This window comes from Panthera tigris, chromosome E1 (assembly GCF_018350195.1).
Source record: "Panthera tigris isolate Pti1 chromosome E1, P.tigris_Pti1_mat1.1, whole genome shotgun sequence".
Classification (NCBI taxonomy): domain Eukaryota; kingdom Metazoa; phylum Chordata; class Mammalia; order Carnivora; family Felidae; genus Panthera; species Panthera tigris.
Window position 1 is genome coordinate 45,737,856 of NC_056673.1, and position 14,282 is coordinate 45,752,137.

At 46.4% G+C, this 14,282-nt stretch overlaps 1 protein-coding gene across 1 annotated transcript in view; it reads left to right on the top strand.

Annotated features, from left to right (window-relative positions):
• DCAF7 (DDB1 and CUL4 associated factor 7) overlaps positions 1-13,491 on the top strand; it is a 30,729-nt gene extending 17,238 nt beyond the window's left edge. The window contains exons 2-8 of the mRNA XM_042965845.1: positions 855-1,013; positions 1,752-1,863; positions 2,225-2,343; positions 5,153-5,362; positions 6,305-6,422; positions 8,620-8,857; positions 13,419-13,491. Of these exons, the coding sequence (XP_042821779.1) occupies positions 855-1,013; positions 1,752-1,863; positions 2,225-2,343; positions 5,153-5,362; positions 6,305-6,422; positions 8,620-8,792 (891 nt within the window). The 3' untranslated portion in view covers positions 8,793-8,857; positions 13,419-13,491. The remainder of the gene's footprint in view (positions 1-854; positions 1,014-1,751; positions 1,864-2,224; positions 2,344-5,152; positions 5,363-6,304; positions 6,423-8,619; positions 8,858-13,418) is intronic.
• The last annotated feature ends 791 nt before the right edge of the window (positions 13,492-14,282 follow it).

The window sequence follows — 14,282 nt, forward strand, 5'->3', positions numbered from 1 at the left end:
GATTAGTGGTTGCCCGGGGCTTAAGAGTAAGGGATTAACTGCAGAGGAGCCCGAGAAAACTTCTTGGGGAGATAGAAATGTTCTAGATCTTAATTGCTGTGAGGCGTTATCCAGCTGTATACCTTTGCAAATGTATACATTCAAAATCATTGAACTGTACACTTAAAGTGAATTTTATTGTATGTATCTGAACTTAAATAAAATTCTTTTTTAAACAAGAAATGGGCAGAAAGACACTGGTATCTAAGACTGAAGTCAGGCAACATTAGAAGGAATTCTGTTTTTCTGCTGTGTGGTTGGTGTTTATCCACTTATTATGGATCTTTACCAAAAATTCCCCATTCCATCTTCCAGTTGGTGGGAGTTCATAAACAAATGTATAATGAGTGGCATTTCTCATGGAGCAAGATTGAGTTTGACAGCAAAGAATGGAGATTAATACTGGTCCATATCCACTCTAAGAAAAAGTAGCCCAGAAATCAGGGGACTTGACCATCAATGACAACCTTTTTTTTTTTTTTTTTAAGATTTATTTATTTTTGAGACAGAACGACAGATTTCCTAAGCATGCTCTGTGCTGACAGCAGCAAGCCCAATGTGGGGCTCGAACTCACAAACTGTGAGATCATGACCTGAGCCAAAGTCAGATGTTCAACCATCTGAGCCACCCAGGTACCCCTGCAACCATTTTATGCCAGTTACAGCCGTTTGGGTTCTTGAATGCTTGTTTGACACATGTTTGTGCATAAGCACATTACTAGCCAGGTGTTGGGAGATGGGGGGAAGGATTTGATGTGTTTGACACTGCACCAGAAAAACAAATGTTTACGTGGCTCAATTTGGTTGTTTTACAGGTTCAGCTTGTTGGCTTAGATGAAGAGAGTTCAGAGTTTATTTGTCGAAACACTTTCGACCATCCTTACCCCACCACAAAGCTCATGTGGATCCCAGACACAAAAGGTGTCTATCCAGACTTACTGGCAACAAGTGGCGACTATCTCCGTGTGTGGAGGGTAAGCAGGTGCTCAGTTAGCAGCCCGACCAATGGGCTTTCTTCATGTCAGCTGTTACTAAGCCCCATGGAGTCACAGAGAACAGACTGGGGTTGGAGGCAGCGAGTGTCATTGTAGCCCGGCAGAAACCAAAGGTAGTGGATCTGGAATGACCTTGTTTGGCTCAGCAGATTTCTTAATAAATCTAGCCAAGATTCTTTGAAGTCCTGCTGCAGTCAGGCTCCAGTCAGCCCTGGAAACTTGAGGCTCAGTTAACCTGAGGAAATGAAGGTAAACTTCTGGGGGTGGGGTGGGGTGGGCGGGGCTATCTGAGCCTTCTTATTCTGTCTGTAGCCAAGATATTTTTGAGTAAATTAGAAACAAAGGTGGGCCATTGATGCTAGTAAAGTATATGGTTGGATTGTGGAGCCTCCCCTCTCTCAGCCAAGCTGGTCATCAGCAGCATCTCTTCTAGCCTGGAGGTATAGTGCCAGCCAGGCAGGGTACAGAGATTCTGGGTTGGGCAAGGTGAGAAGACCTGTCCTCTAGGAAAATCGGGGGGTGAAAATTTGGAGAACAAAGCTGGGCAGAGGAAAAAGCTTGGAAAGAATTAGTGTTCAGGGAGTTCCTCTGGAATTTATTACTCTGTATGTTCTTCCCCTGTGTCTTCTGTTTAGTAAGGTATTGTCTAAACAGAGCTTTTAAAGGTTTTCTGTGAAGATAAGACTAGCTGATTTTTAAAAATTATTGTTCCTTCAGGTTGGTGAAACAGAAACCCGGCTGGAATGTTTGCTAAACAATAACAAGAACTCCGATTTCTGTGCTCCTCTGACCTCCTTTGACTGGAATGAGGTGGATCCTTATCTGTTAGGTAAGGGAACAAGGGAGTGCATATTCCAGTTTGAAGAAGCAAAGATACATTTCCTCAGATATAACACTAAGCCTGAGGTACCTGCATGTATCCTAGATGGGGCCAAGACGGAAAGAGGCAAAATATGGAACGGGTCATGAATTCTTCATGTGGAGCGAGCTTCCCATGTGTGTATATCTAGTCAGCAGAGTCTAAGGTCCTGGGATAAGGATTAAATACTTGATTCTTGTTGGCTCTGCTGGCACCCTTCTCATGCTAGCAAGTATCCATGGCATGTCCTCTCCTGGGCTAAACAGAGGAGTAGGTGCAAGGAGGGAGGCCTCACTCTTGTCAGCCGTTGACTTGCACTGGCTGTTTCTAGGTACCTCCAGCATTGATACGACTTGTACCATCTGGGGGCTGGAGACAGGGCAGGTGTTGGGCCGAGTGAATCTTGTGTCTGGTCACGTGAAGACCCAGCTGATCGCGCATGACAAGGAGGTAATGATCCCATTCCTCTTCTGCTTCCCTCACCCGCTCTCTTGTGAGCTGCCTTCAGTTCAAGGTCAGACCGTTCTCTTACTATTCTACATAGTATGTGGAAAATCATAATAGAATGCCAATGTCTTCCTGTTGGAATTAAAAATGGTAATGTTTCAAAAATAGCAGTGAGCGACCCTTGTAAACTAATGTTTGTGTGGGGTTTTTTTGACTGATATAAACAACTTAATCTGCCATGTGTAGTTTTTTGTGCCAGAGATTGCTGTTCTGTAATAATGAACTCTCTTATAGACAAACTTGGACCTGATGTGATTCAGAAATAACACTTATTTTGAAATATATTAATTTTTGGAAGGAAGTGGGGGGAAACCAGGTAGAGGGAAAATTTCTTGGCAGACAAACCTAAATCATTTTTTCTCTCAACTTGGCTTATGAAATTCTAGTATGTTCCTTAATAATTTTAATACGGTTTGGAATGGAATATGGCTTATTTTCATGGTGATATTTCTCCTAATGTTTATTGGGAAAGCTGGGGGGAGCTTTTGTGATTGTGTTTGGATCAAAGCATTTTTCTGAGGAGTGCTTTTGGAAATGGGTCATAAATCTTTTCCTCTATGGAGGAAGCAAGCTGCTGCATGCTCCTTGTACTCTGATTTCCTGTGGGTAGTGTTTCCTTTTCTTTTCTCCCTTACCCTGCACAGCAAGGAGTATTAGTACAGATTTAAAAAAAAGAAAAGAAAAGAAAAAAGCCTTGACCTCAGGTCAGACACTTGAGGTTATCCTCAGAATGGGAAGATGGTGACCAGGTTATCACTCTTAGCAAGGGGTTGGTCTTTGGCTTTCTGCACCCCTAAGGGTAAGATCTGTTACAAGACTGCCGGACTTGGTTGCTGCTAAGCCAAAGGGCAAAGGAACGATTTGTCCTACAGAGAGGACCAGTAAGGAACTTCTGGAAGCCCTCTTGGCATCACGTGGAACAGTTTGCTATATTTTAGTTACGTGACAACATAGCCTGCTCTTCTCTGTCAGGATCCAACCCAGACAACTAGAACTACCCTACATATTTAAACTCGGGCTTTAACCTAGGGCATTGCCCACAGAGACCCTGGTGAAGCTGGAAAGCCACACTGGTAGCAGTGAGGTAATGGGGAGAATGGGAGCAGTGGGGAGCTGCTACTGTCTGTCGACTAGAGGAGCCGGGAACCAGGGTCTGTGTCTCCCTGGCAGAAGCTAAAACCATGGAGAGGATACAGCCACTGCCAGAGACACTTGAGGAACAGAGAGAGGGAATGAGAATACCCTACCAGGAGCAAGGATCAGGAATGGGTCTTAACAGCAAGCCGACCCTGGGTCAGCACCCTGGCTCTCAGAGAAGCAGTGACACCTCCTAGGCCTTTGCTTTTCTCACTCTGCCTCTCTCTGTCAAAGTGGAGACTTGTGAGGAGGCTCTAGTTGCTGCCTGCCGCAGAATGTGGAGGAGGGTAGCAGGAACTTTCACCTTCCCTTGTTTTATGATGAAATTCGCAGTGAAGCACGGCTGAAAGAGCGGTCACTCAGAGCTGGGAGAGCTTTACACATTCGGCCACATTGCCTGCAGCGATGCAGCTGTGGTGTCCCTGTCCCCAGGAGTTACCTGGAGCCAGCCCGTGGGGTACGCATCCTGTAAACAGCCCTTGCCCTAATGTAGCCGGACAGTGCTAGACAGAGCCTAGACCTGCCAGGCCTCATTGTGATGACCGGCCCGGTTTGCATTTGAACCACTCCTAATTCCTACTGTAGAAAGAGAAGCTCAATTTCTTCATCGTCAGCCAGAGAAAAAGGAGTTTATGAGGTTGAAGAGAAATAGATGCTCCTTTGGCACTGTCCCTTGCTGGAGTGACAGTAGTGGAGATGCCACTTATGTCTCCCAGAAGTCAACTGTTACTATCCTTGACCCCAGGAGGTCCTTGGCATTTGTTTTTCAGTTTTTTCCTCTCTCTGCTCTGGCTCTGGCTTTGTCTGTCTCTTCTCATCCCTTTCTTTCTCTGAAGCTCTCTGTTGCTCTCTGCCTCTGATACTTCATAGATATTAGAGGTGTGCAATGTTTGCAGCAAGTAATAAATGCAGAAAATAATTATTCAAAACCTAAATTGATTCACTTCTCAACACAGACCAACTAGGAGAAGAAGCCGAGCATGTCCTAGGATAAGTGAGTGACACTAAACCTCTTTGTGAATATAGGAACACCTGAGTCTCCCATGATTCAAAACTGCTATTACTTGTTTCTTGAAAATGAGTCTCAGGTCCAGGTTTCACAGCAGAACCAGCCTGGCAGCTATTAAGTGGCCACAGGAGGGCTGCTTCCACCTCTCAAATTAATGGCCTTAATGTGGTGGTCATGGATCTGTCTCTGATCACGCACAGACAAAAGCCACCAAAGCCCAGGAAATAAATGTTTCAATTTTATAGTGTGGCAGAAGACAGCTACTGGCTTGCAGCATACAGAATACTTGCTCAGACTTGTGCCCTCCTGCTCAGCAGGGTATGTGGTCTTTGCTTTATCACCAGGGTGGGAGGAAAAAGACTTGGAAGGGCAGGAATGCAGGAAGAAGCCGGCCAATTTGTGTAGCAGAATGATCTTCATTCTTTGGAACGTCACTGATGTTAGAGCTCTCAGCTGCCAGTATTCACAGATATTGTTTGGCTTTACTTACCTCCTCCTGTGTCTTGAGGTGGGGGGGTTAGGTGAGCTAGGGACAGCAGAGTTCCCTGCTACCGGGAAAGAAGGTGACGGATCTGAATCTGACTGAAACTTCTTATTCACCAACAGGTCTATGATATTGCATTTAGTCGGGCTGGGGGTGGCAGGGACATGTTTGCCTCTGTGGGCGCTGATGGCTCCGTGAGGATGTTTGACCTCCGCCATCTAGAACACAGCACCATCATTTATGAAGACCCACAGCATCACCCACTACTTCGGCTCTGCTGGAACAAGCAGGACCCGAATTACCTGGCCACCATGGCCATGGATGGAATGGAGGTGAGTGCCCTGCTTCAGGCTGACATAGGCTTGGCCACCTAACGGTGGGACTGCTTAGTATATCTAGAAGAGTGGCTCTCAGCTCGTGGCAGTTTTCTCTCCAGTGGATTTTTGGAAATGTCTGGAGACATTGTGGGTTGTCCCAACTTGGGGGCAGGGGACGGTGCTACCAGTATCTAGTAGGCAGATGCCAGGGCTACTGCTAAACATCCTGCAATGCACACAAGAGCCCCCAGTAACGAATGATCTTACCCCAAATGTCAAGAGTGGTAAGATTGAGAAAGCCTGATCTAGAACAAGGACCGCATGTTAAGAACTTTTACTGTTTGGAGCACTGGAGTTGGAGCCAAGAAAAGCAGTGTCTAAAAAGTAAACCAAATCATATGTGCTTATGGTGCTGAGCAGAGAAACAGGCGGTTATCCCCTTCTCGAGTCTGGACCGATTCTTCCAGCTTTAGCAAACACACATGGCAATGGCAACTCTCTGTGGCCTGTTGCTTGATAAAAGCAGTGAAGTGTGGGTGGAGATGATACAGTGATGAACTTTTGGTGAAGCCAGTACCTCAGACTTCTTACATTTCACTTTCTGCTTTGGGGGTTGTGGGAAGAGGGCTCTCATTCTGTCAGCTGAACATGCACAGAATTCTTAGCACATGTATCTAATAGGACTTGGTGGATTATCCAAATTCATGTTACCTCTCCTGCTTCTCACCTTTAGTTCAAAGGCCCTATGTTGTTTGAGATACAGACTATAAACTACCTGGGTCTTTTTCTTCCTTTCTCAATCCTGTCGCTGCTTTTGGGACCAAGACCCTCTTGTCTGTAATGGTCTTTAATCCACAAATGGACAAGTTATGCTTTCAAATTTTTTTTTCTTGTGTAGTATCTTATTTTCCTGTTACACCCTGAAGTTCCGGGGCCTTTTACTTGTTATTTCTGCAGGTAGTGATTCTGGATGTCCGAGTTCCCTGCACACCTGTTGCCAGGTTAAACAACCACCGAGCCTGTGTCAATGGCATTGCTTGGGCCCCGCATTCATCCTGCCACATCTGCACTGCAGGTAATCATGGTGGCAGGGGGTGGGGAGGAGCAATGGGGAGGGAGAGGTCAGGAGATCTGCTTCTTGTCGCCGTAGAAGTGTAATCCCTAACTATTTTCTAAGGATGGTTTGAGAACTTTAACAAAGGAACTCAATTTGGAGCTTCCCTCCACTTGTGAAATGGAAGCATTCCAGATTTCCAGATGACCTTGTATCTCCGTGATAGTGGAGCTTCTTCTGTATACCGTTCACATCATGTATCAGTTGTAGGCTGTGCCTCACACTGATACTCCCTGGGGACACAGAACGAACTTGCAGTGGGCTCTGGGTGTGTTGAAGGCCCTGCATGGCCTGATCAGTAGTGTGTGACTTGTAGTCCCCATCTCACCATTTGCCAGACCAAAGACTGTACCCCTTAAAAATATGCTGGTTGTGAGTGTGCTTTTATTCTGGAAATAATATGAGTCTGTTATTAAAAATTAAAACAATACCGAGGTATATAAAATAGGAAGGTGAAAGTTATCTTTTCTCCTTCCTGCCCTATTTCCGCCTCAGTCCCATTCTCTGTAGAGGTGACCTCTAACAACAGCGTGTCTCTTTGAGACCTTTTTATGTGGGTGCATGCATACACACATCCCCTAGTATGAATGTCTGTCCCTTTATTTTATAAAGACAGGATTCCGCTCGCCCCGTCGTGTTCTGCTCCTTATCTTTTTCATTTTCAGTGCCTCAGGTTTCCTTCTAACATACTTTTCCCTCTCCTCGCTAATCAGTAGCATCCTCATTTTCTTGTTCATTATGGAGCCAAAGGAGCAATGTCGTTTGGTGGTTTTCTGCTATTTTAGTATTAATTTGGAAGGCATGAAACTTGTCCTGTTTTTGGCCCTCTCCTCATGCCTGTATGTCATTGAGGAGCAGTTGGGGGCCTATGGCCTGTGCACCTCGGGTTGCGGTCTGACTCCTTCATTGTTGCCTTTTTTTTTCCCCCAGGGGTGTGGGTAGGGAAGGGTGAGACAAGGAGAAAAGAAAGATGTTGTCCATTGTTTGTGGAGAACAGTACCAGTGCCCCCCAGTAGAAACCCATCTTCTGCTCCTGGCAGCTGCCTTTGTCTGGCTCGCTGCTATGTATGTTGCACCTGTTTTGAGTCCCTTCAGGTGAAGGAGCTGTGGCTGAAGAATGTGCTTGGTTGAGAGCAGCACCGAGGAAAAGGAACTTAGTCCTTTAGAGGTCCTGAATGTTGCAAATAAACCCCCAGGGTTCCTGACAGAGGTTGTCCCTGGGAAGGGCCCAGGTTGTACGGCCTTGGTAGAAGGCTAGTGTTGCCCACATGAGCCTGGCCTGTTAGGGCTTAGTTTATTCAGATCTACTGTGTATCAGAGACAGGTTTTCACATCAGGATGGGCTGGTGGGATCAGGGGACACCATGGTATTGAAGGTCATTGCCTCTTTATTTTTCGTCTCTGAAATTAAGAACTTATTATTTTGATTATAAAAGTAAATAACCACATTACAGATCACTTATCAAATAGAAAAAAGTAAACCTAATTCATTACTTTGCCATCCTCATAATACCGCTGTTTTCATTTGTATATATTTTCTTCCAGTCATTTTTCATGTGCTTATTTATTTTTGTTAAGGTTATTACCTTCTTTCTGGTATTTCCCAGGGCACTTTTCTAGGGAAAATTGTTTTTAATAACATGTGTCCACTCAGCACTTTATCTCGTCTGATAACAACACCTCATCGAACTATAAAAGTCCATAAAATGGGGTAAAATCCCATTAAGTTGAATCATTAGAGAGGTACCTTTAATCGCTGAAATCCTTTAAGTGGCTGAAAATGACGTGTTTGGGGATCATTTTTTATCCCATCATCCTTTCTTGATGTTGCCCCAGGTGACAGGTGCCCATTTAAGTCCCATTCTACCATCTCAGCTCTGCTGCAGCGAATGGGGCCCTGGGACACATCAGAGGCCTTGCTCCGAGTCCTGGCTTTGCCATTCCCTGGCTGCATAGCTCCGTGGTTTGGGGCAAGTTCCTTAACATTTCTGAATCTCAGTTTCTTCATCTATAAAAAGGGGGCTTAAAATAAAACCTCCCTTGCTGGGGTCTTGGTGAGCAAATGCTTCGTGAACTGTGATACCTCCACTTACCCCAGGTGCTGGGATCATTACCCTCCTGACTTGTGACCTTGCTTGCTGGCTTTCTCTGTCACTAGCGGATGATCACCAGGCTCTCATCTGGGACATCCAGCAAATGCCCCGGGCCATCGAGGACCCTATCCTGGCCTACACAGCCGAAGGAGAGATCAACAACGTGCAGTGGGCATCGACTCAGCCTGACTGGATTGCCATCTGCTACAACAACTGCCTGGAGATACTCAGAGTGTAGCACTGGCGGCGCCTTGCCCACGTGGCAGGGGCTTGTGTGTTTCCTGCCTCTGCCCCGTCCCCAAAGTAAGAAGCGACGTGTTTCTGGTGGCCAGTATGTCTTTCATTGCTTTGCACCACTGTTACCAGAAGCTGCTCTAGGAGTTCCTGGCCAGTCATCCCATCGCTGTCTGTGCCAGACTCAGTGCTGTCGGCGCCTCCTCAGCCCAGGGCTGAGTTTTAAGATGTTCTCTCCTTTCCTCTTCTCCTTTGGTTCCTCCATTAAACTTTTCTATGTATTTGTTTGTCAGCTGTTGTGTTAATGAGCATTACAGGCACTGGCTGTGTTTGTATTCATCTGTCCCAGATGTCTCTTCTCTGTCTGCTGCCTAAGGCAGCAATCTGTGTCCATGTCATGTTAGCACTTAAGTGGGAACAATACCAATTTGGAGTTTTTTCTTCTTATTATCAATGTGTTTAACAAATTTCAACTTTGTATATTTTTTACCTATCAGGCTAATTTTTTTATGAAAAGAATTTTACTCTTCCTGGTTTCTGCCTCTGTTTCCTAGTCCACCCTCTTAGCACTTCCTCTCTCCCCTCAGTGCCTGGATCTGGCACTGGGCCCTTGACCCCATGAGCAGTTTGCCTTCTTGAATCACTGAGCGCAGCATACCTGACCAGGAGTCCCAAACCGCCCCGGTGCTCTGAAGTCGGCCAGCTCTCTCACCTTTTCTCGGCCTGCCTCTTCGCAAGGGCATTCTGGGCTCCAAAACAGACACTGGAAGCCTTCTGTTACTTCCTCAAGTACCTCTGTCCAGCCCCAGTGGGACCTACTGGGAACGTGTTAGAGCTGAGAGAGACGGCATGCCTGACTTGAAGGGAATGGTTTCAGGAAAGCTGAGCTTAGAGTGCATTTCCAGCACACAGTTTCCTAGTCTGTTCTTCTCTCCAGATATGAGTCTCAGACCATTTTCTTTCATGGCTTGAATGATAGACAAGCACAATCTGTAAGCTGGTCTTTATGATCTCTGTTTGGTTAGTTTGCTGTGACTGGTGGTTGGCCACTCTTGGAGCGCCGTGGGGTGAGAGAGTCCTGCTTGAGAGGCACATCATCAGTGCATCTGATCCTGAACGAGGTCTCCTGTCCAGTGTGGGAGACCGTCAGCCCCTGGAAGGAGCACAGCCTAATAGGCTGTGATAATCCCTGGCCGTCAAGTGAATAGATAGCTGCAGGCCAGCCAGTTTGTGCACACCTGTTACCTTCCCACCCCATTCAGGTTCTGAGCAGTATTGGACTTGCAGGCCGCAGTGTCTGTTTCCGTTATGTGGGTGAGTTCCATGGAGGGGGCTTGTGTGTGATTCCAGTGGAAGATGAGTCTTTGGGCAGGTGGAGTTTGGGACATGCTCAGAGCCCGAGGGGACTTCGGTCTGTTGTGTTCTGCCACAGGTTTTTGAGCCCCTCTAAGTTGCGCATCTGTTCAGTAGGAGAGTCGCAGACCTCAAGGCTTGTGGTTTTGTCTGCTTGGGCTCTCACCTGCGCTTGAGAAACAAAACAGTTTTGTTCTCCTGGGCCCTTAAACTCTTTTGGTCGAGCCTTCTTTTCCAGAGCAGATGTATTTGTATCCCTAATTTGTATCACGGCTCTTCGCTTTACTACACGGGGGCTCGTTCAAAAAAGGGGGCTCTTTTCTTAGTGTATTTCCCCTCCTTTTTCACTTTATTATTCTGGATTTGGGGCTCGTTAACTTGCCATCCATTTGAGGTTGACTTTTCTGCAGTTGCTACCAGATTTGCTCTGTGTCATTTGGCAGCGTGAAGCGAGCAGTTCTTGGTCAGAACCCTCCTCTGTTTGCAATTGTATTTGCTGGTTCCAGGGTCCTTCTTAAGGGTAGCAAGTCTGAGTTGATGGTTGCTTGCTTTAGGAGGCCATCATGTCCTTACCATGGAAAAGGGCCTGAAGTGGAGGTCAGAGGTGATAGGAGGGGCTGGGCCTGCTGGGGCACTGAGTTCTAAGTTAAGATTCCTGATCTGCACTTAAATGTGGTCTGAATGGTGAGAGGATTTGTCGACCGGAACTCAAAAACAAGGGAAAGATATTAGCCAATAGTAATTAGAATATGTTTGCATAATTTTGTTATTTACTTTGGAAACCAACAACTTTGGGTGGTGGTTTTCCCTTGCCCTGTGGACTCCCTGCCCTCTCACCCCTCCCTAGGCCCTGCAAAGCAGTCCTCCTCCTGACATCCCACCTGGGGCCCAGGTGAGACTCCCCAGTCTCCCTGAGCAAACACACACACACAGTCACAGTTGCTGAGATGCTGGTATTTTGATCAGCTCTCTTGCCCTCCGTTTTTACCAGAGGCCAGATGGCCCCATGGCTGAGGGGGGGATTTCTGTAGTCTCAAGATTTAGAAAGCCTCTTAGTCAGGCATGCTCCAGGAAATGGAGATCTGTTGTGGTCTCAAAAGCGAGTGTCTATTTAATTTGTTTAGATTTTCAAACTGACACCCAGAGGGAATGGGTGGGAGGCTCTGCATCTGTTGTCCTCTGGTGTGAGAGGAGCAGCGGCCAGGACTTCCCTGGGAAGGCCAGGCAGCAGCGGCGTGTCTGGGCTCTGCTCTCCTGGTGGTGGCCCTTTGATGTGCTCCTGCACCCTGGGCCGAGGCTGCTTCTGTTTTCCTTGTCTGAGGGGAGGGAGAGGTGCTGAATAAATTCGGCCTAAGGTACCACATCAGAGAGTTGGTGAATGGGTACAAGTCCTTCAAGGACTTGAGCGTTTACACCCAGAAGGGTTGGAACTCTCTCCTTCCAGGGAGGAGTGAGACAGCAAGTTGAGGACTTGAAGAGGGGAGATACTTGATAACTGGGTGAGAATTTCTTAACAGAACGAGGATCAACTCTCAAAGAACTGGTTAAGATTTGGAAAGAAACAGAAAAAATTGAGACTCCTACGAGGTTTTGATGATAGTTTTGGCTGAAATTTTCAGAGGAGATTTAGGATTGGGGAGAAAGTCAATGGTAAGTGTTTCTTTAGATCTAGGGAGAAAATATTAAAGGGCAGGAAAGGTCTGAGGTGGCCATGGAATGAGACTGTGCCCTCGGCTTGTGTCAGCCTTTCTGGGCCATTCATCGGGTATGACCTGGGTAACTGGGGACAGGAGCCTCTTCCTGCAGTAGTGCAGCCATAGGTGATGTTTGGTGGCAGAAATCTGTAGGTGTTGGGAGTCCCGTGACCATTCCAAACCATGGCTTTTCTTGGTTGTAGATTTGTACAGAGCAGAGGAAGCAGAGGTTATAACCAGTCATGCCTACTTTTCTCCCCCTCCTTTTTCTTTTCTCTTCCTCTGGCCTTGCCACCATGGAACTTTCTCCCTGCTGCAGCCTGGGCCTCGAATTCTGAGGCTGTAAGAACAGTGGGAGCTGCAGGGTTTACCACACATGGGAGGGGCAGCTCCCTGTAGTCCTGCCACCTTCCCCAGTTTGAGATTATGGCAGCTCCTTTGCCTCCTGGCTTGGAGTAAGGGAGACCATTCAAGTAGACGCCTCTCTCAAAGCAGACACTTCCCTTTACTCTCTGCACTCCAGGATGAGGAAGGAGGGTCGTGCCTGGCACTTAGGTTGTGATTTCCCAGGGAGGAGAGCTAAGCTATATAGTCACTGTGAACCCTGGACAAGGCTCTCTGTACTGGCTGGGCCAGCTGTCCAGAGCGTCTCATGTTGCAGAGCCTTGCCCACCTCTCCCACCTGCACCCTTTTCTCCCACCATTGTCATTGCCGCTGGCACTCAAAGTCAAAGGTGTGGCTACACAGTATGGGCCCGGTCCTCTCAGGCTACTTTGTGGATATTATTTTTTTTAAGTATGGAAACATGCAGGTGCCTTCCCAGAGAGGCTTAGACTGGTGTATCAAACCAGAAACAGCTAAGCTAGTGAAAAGATGAACTCAAGAAGAAAGATGTTGGCAGTCTGTGTAACAGCTGGAAAACTCACAAGGACCCACCTTGAGGACAACCCAGTGAATATGGACTTGTGGTGTCTGCTGTTTAAGAGAAATGTTCTCACCTGGGGTTGGCTGTGGTAATACAGTGTGTGACAAAACTTGGTGACCTAAAGCTTTGACTTGCTTGAGTTGAGAATGAATCACTTGCTTGGGTTTCTGTGTATATTATGACCCTGTCAGTGACTCCCCCACCCCACCCCACCCCGCCCCGAGTGTGAACTTGTAGCATGATTGTACAAACCTCTATGTAGAAAATGGAGATTTCTTATTCTCTGAAATGTTAAGCTCTAGCCAATCAGTTTCTGCCCCCTTTAGCCTAGTATGTCTGAACTTAATTTCTTGTTATATATTTAAGCTTTTCCTCTATACTATAGGTTTTGTGACATCCCATGGTCAGGTGGAGAGGAAGCTGCCCCCTTGCAGAACTGTACTATCACCATTTTTCTTTTTAAAATATTATTATCACAGGATTGATTGTACACAGGGCTTGTAATAAAATGTTAACACTGTGCTGTGAAACCACAATGGTAAATCTCCATTGAAGGCTACTTCAAAGGCACCTGAAAGTGGAGTGTTACATCTATGACTTTATTTCTTGCTTCCTGAGTATATTAAACCTAATTTTCACCCTTTCATTCTGTTTCAGCCTCCTGTATAAGAAGTACCGTATTTTCTGCCCATCATACTTTGTAATAAAACTTGAACATGTATAGACTGAATTTCTTCTTGTAATGAATTCAGTTCTTCCCATTCTGCCACTGTGGGCACATTCCAGAGACTCTGGCTGGGGGATTAGAGTCTGCCCTAGCCCATCACACTATCTGACAGCCTGACTCATCACCTTTAACCAAACACAGAGCATCTACCCTATGCCAGGGGCCATGGCCCTCAAATTACTTGCAGTCTCCCAGAGGAGACATCCACATAAACAGTTACTGGCAGTGTTATGCAATAATGGGTATGTTTAGGCTTACAGGCTGCCTCCTGAGGAGGAGGTGATCACCCAGAGGAGGTGATCACCTGGGTGATCTGAGTAGGAGCCAGAGGAGGTCAGGGAGAACTTCACAAGATGAAGGATGTTTGAACTGGGTTTTGAAGGCTGAGTAGGAGTTCTCCGGGAATAGGGAAAGACATTTAAGGCAGAGAGAATATCCACATACAACTCTAGAGGCAAGAAATAATATGGCCATATTCAGAGAAATAGAAGTTGATACGGGGTTTTGTATGGGGAATGGCAGGAAATGAGGCTAGAGAGGTAAGCAGGAGTCAGATGAAGCAGAATCTTTTGTGCTTTGCAGAATGTTCAGGCCTTAACTCCTATATGAGACTTTGGAAAATTTACATAGAGGGAAGTCATGCTCAGAATTGCACTTTAGGAGGCCATGAAAAAAATGCCTGAGTAGGAGGTGAAATGGAGTCAGTTCACCTATTATAATAATCAAGATGAGAAAAAGTAAAAGCCTGAACTCAAGCAGGAACAGCAGGAAGGAGAAGACAGGGCATAACTGAA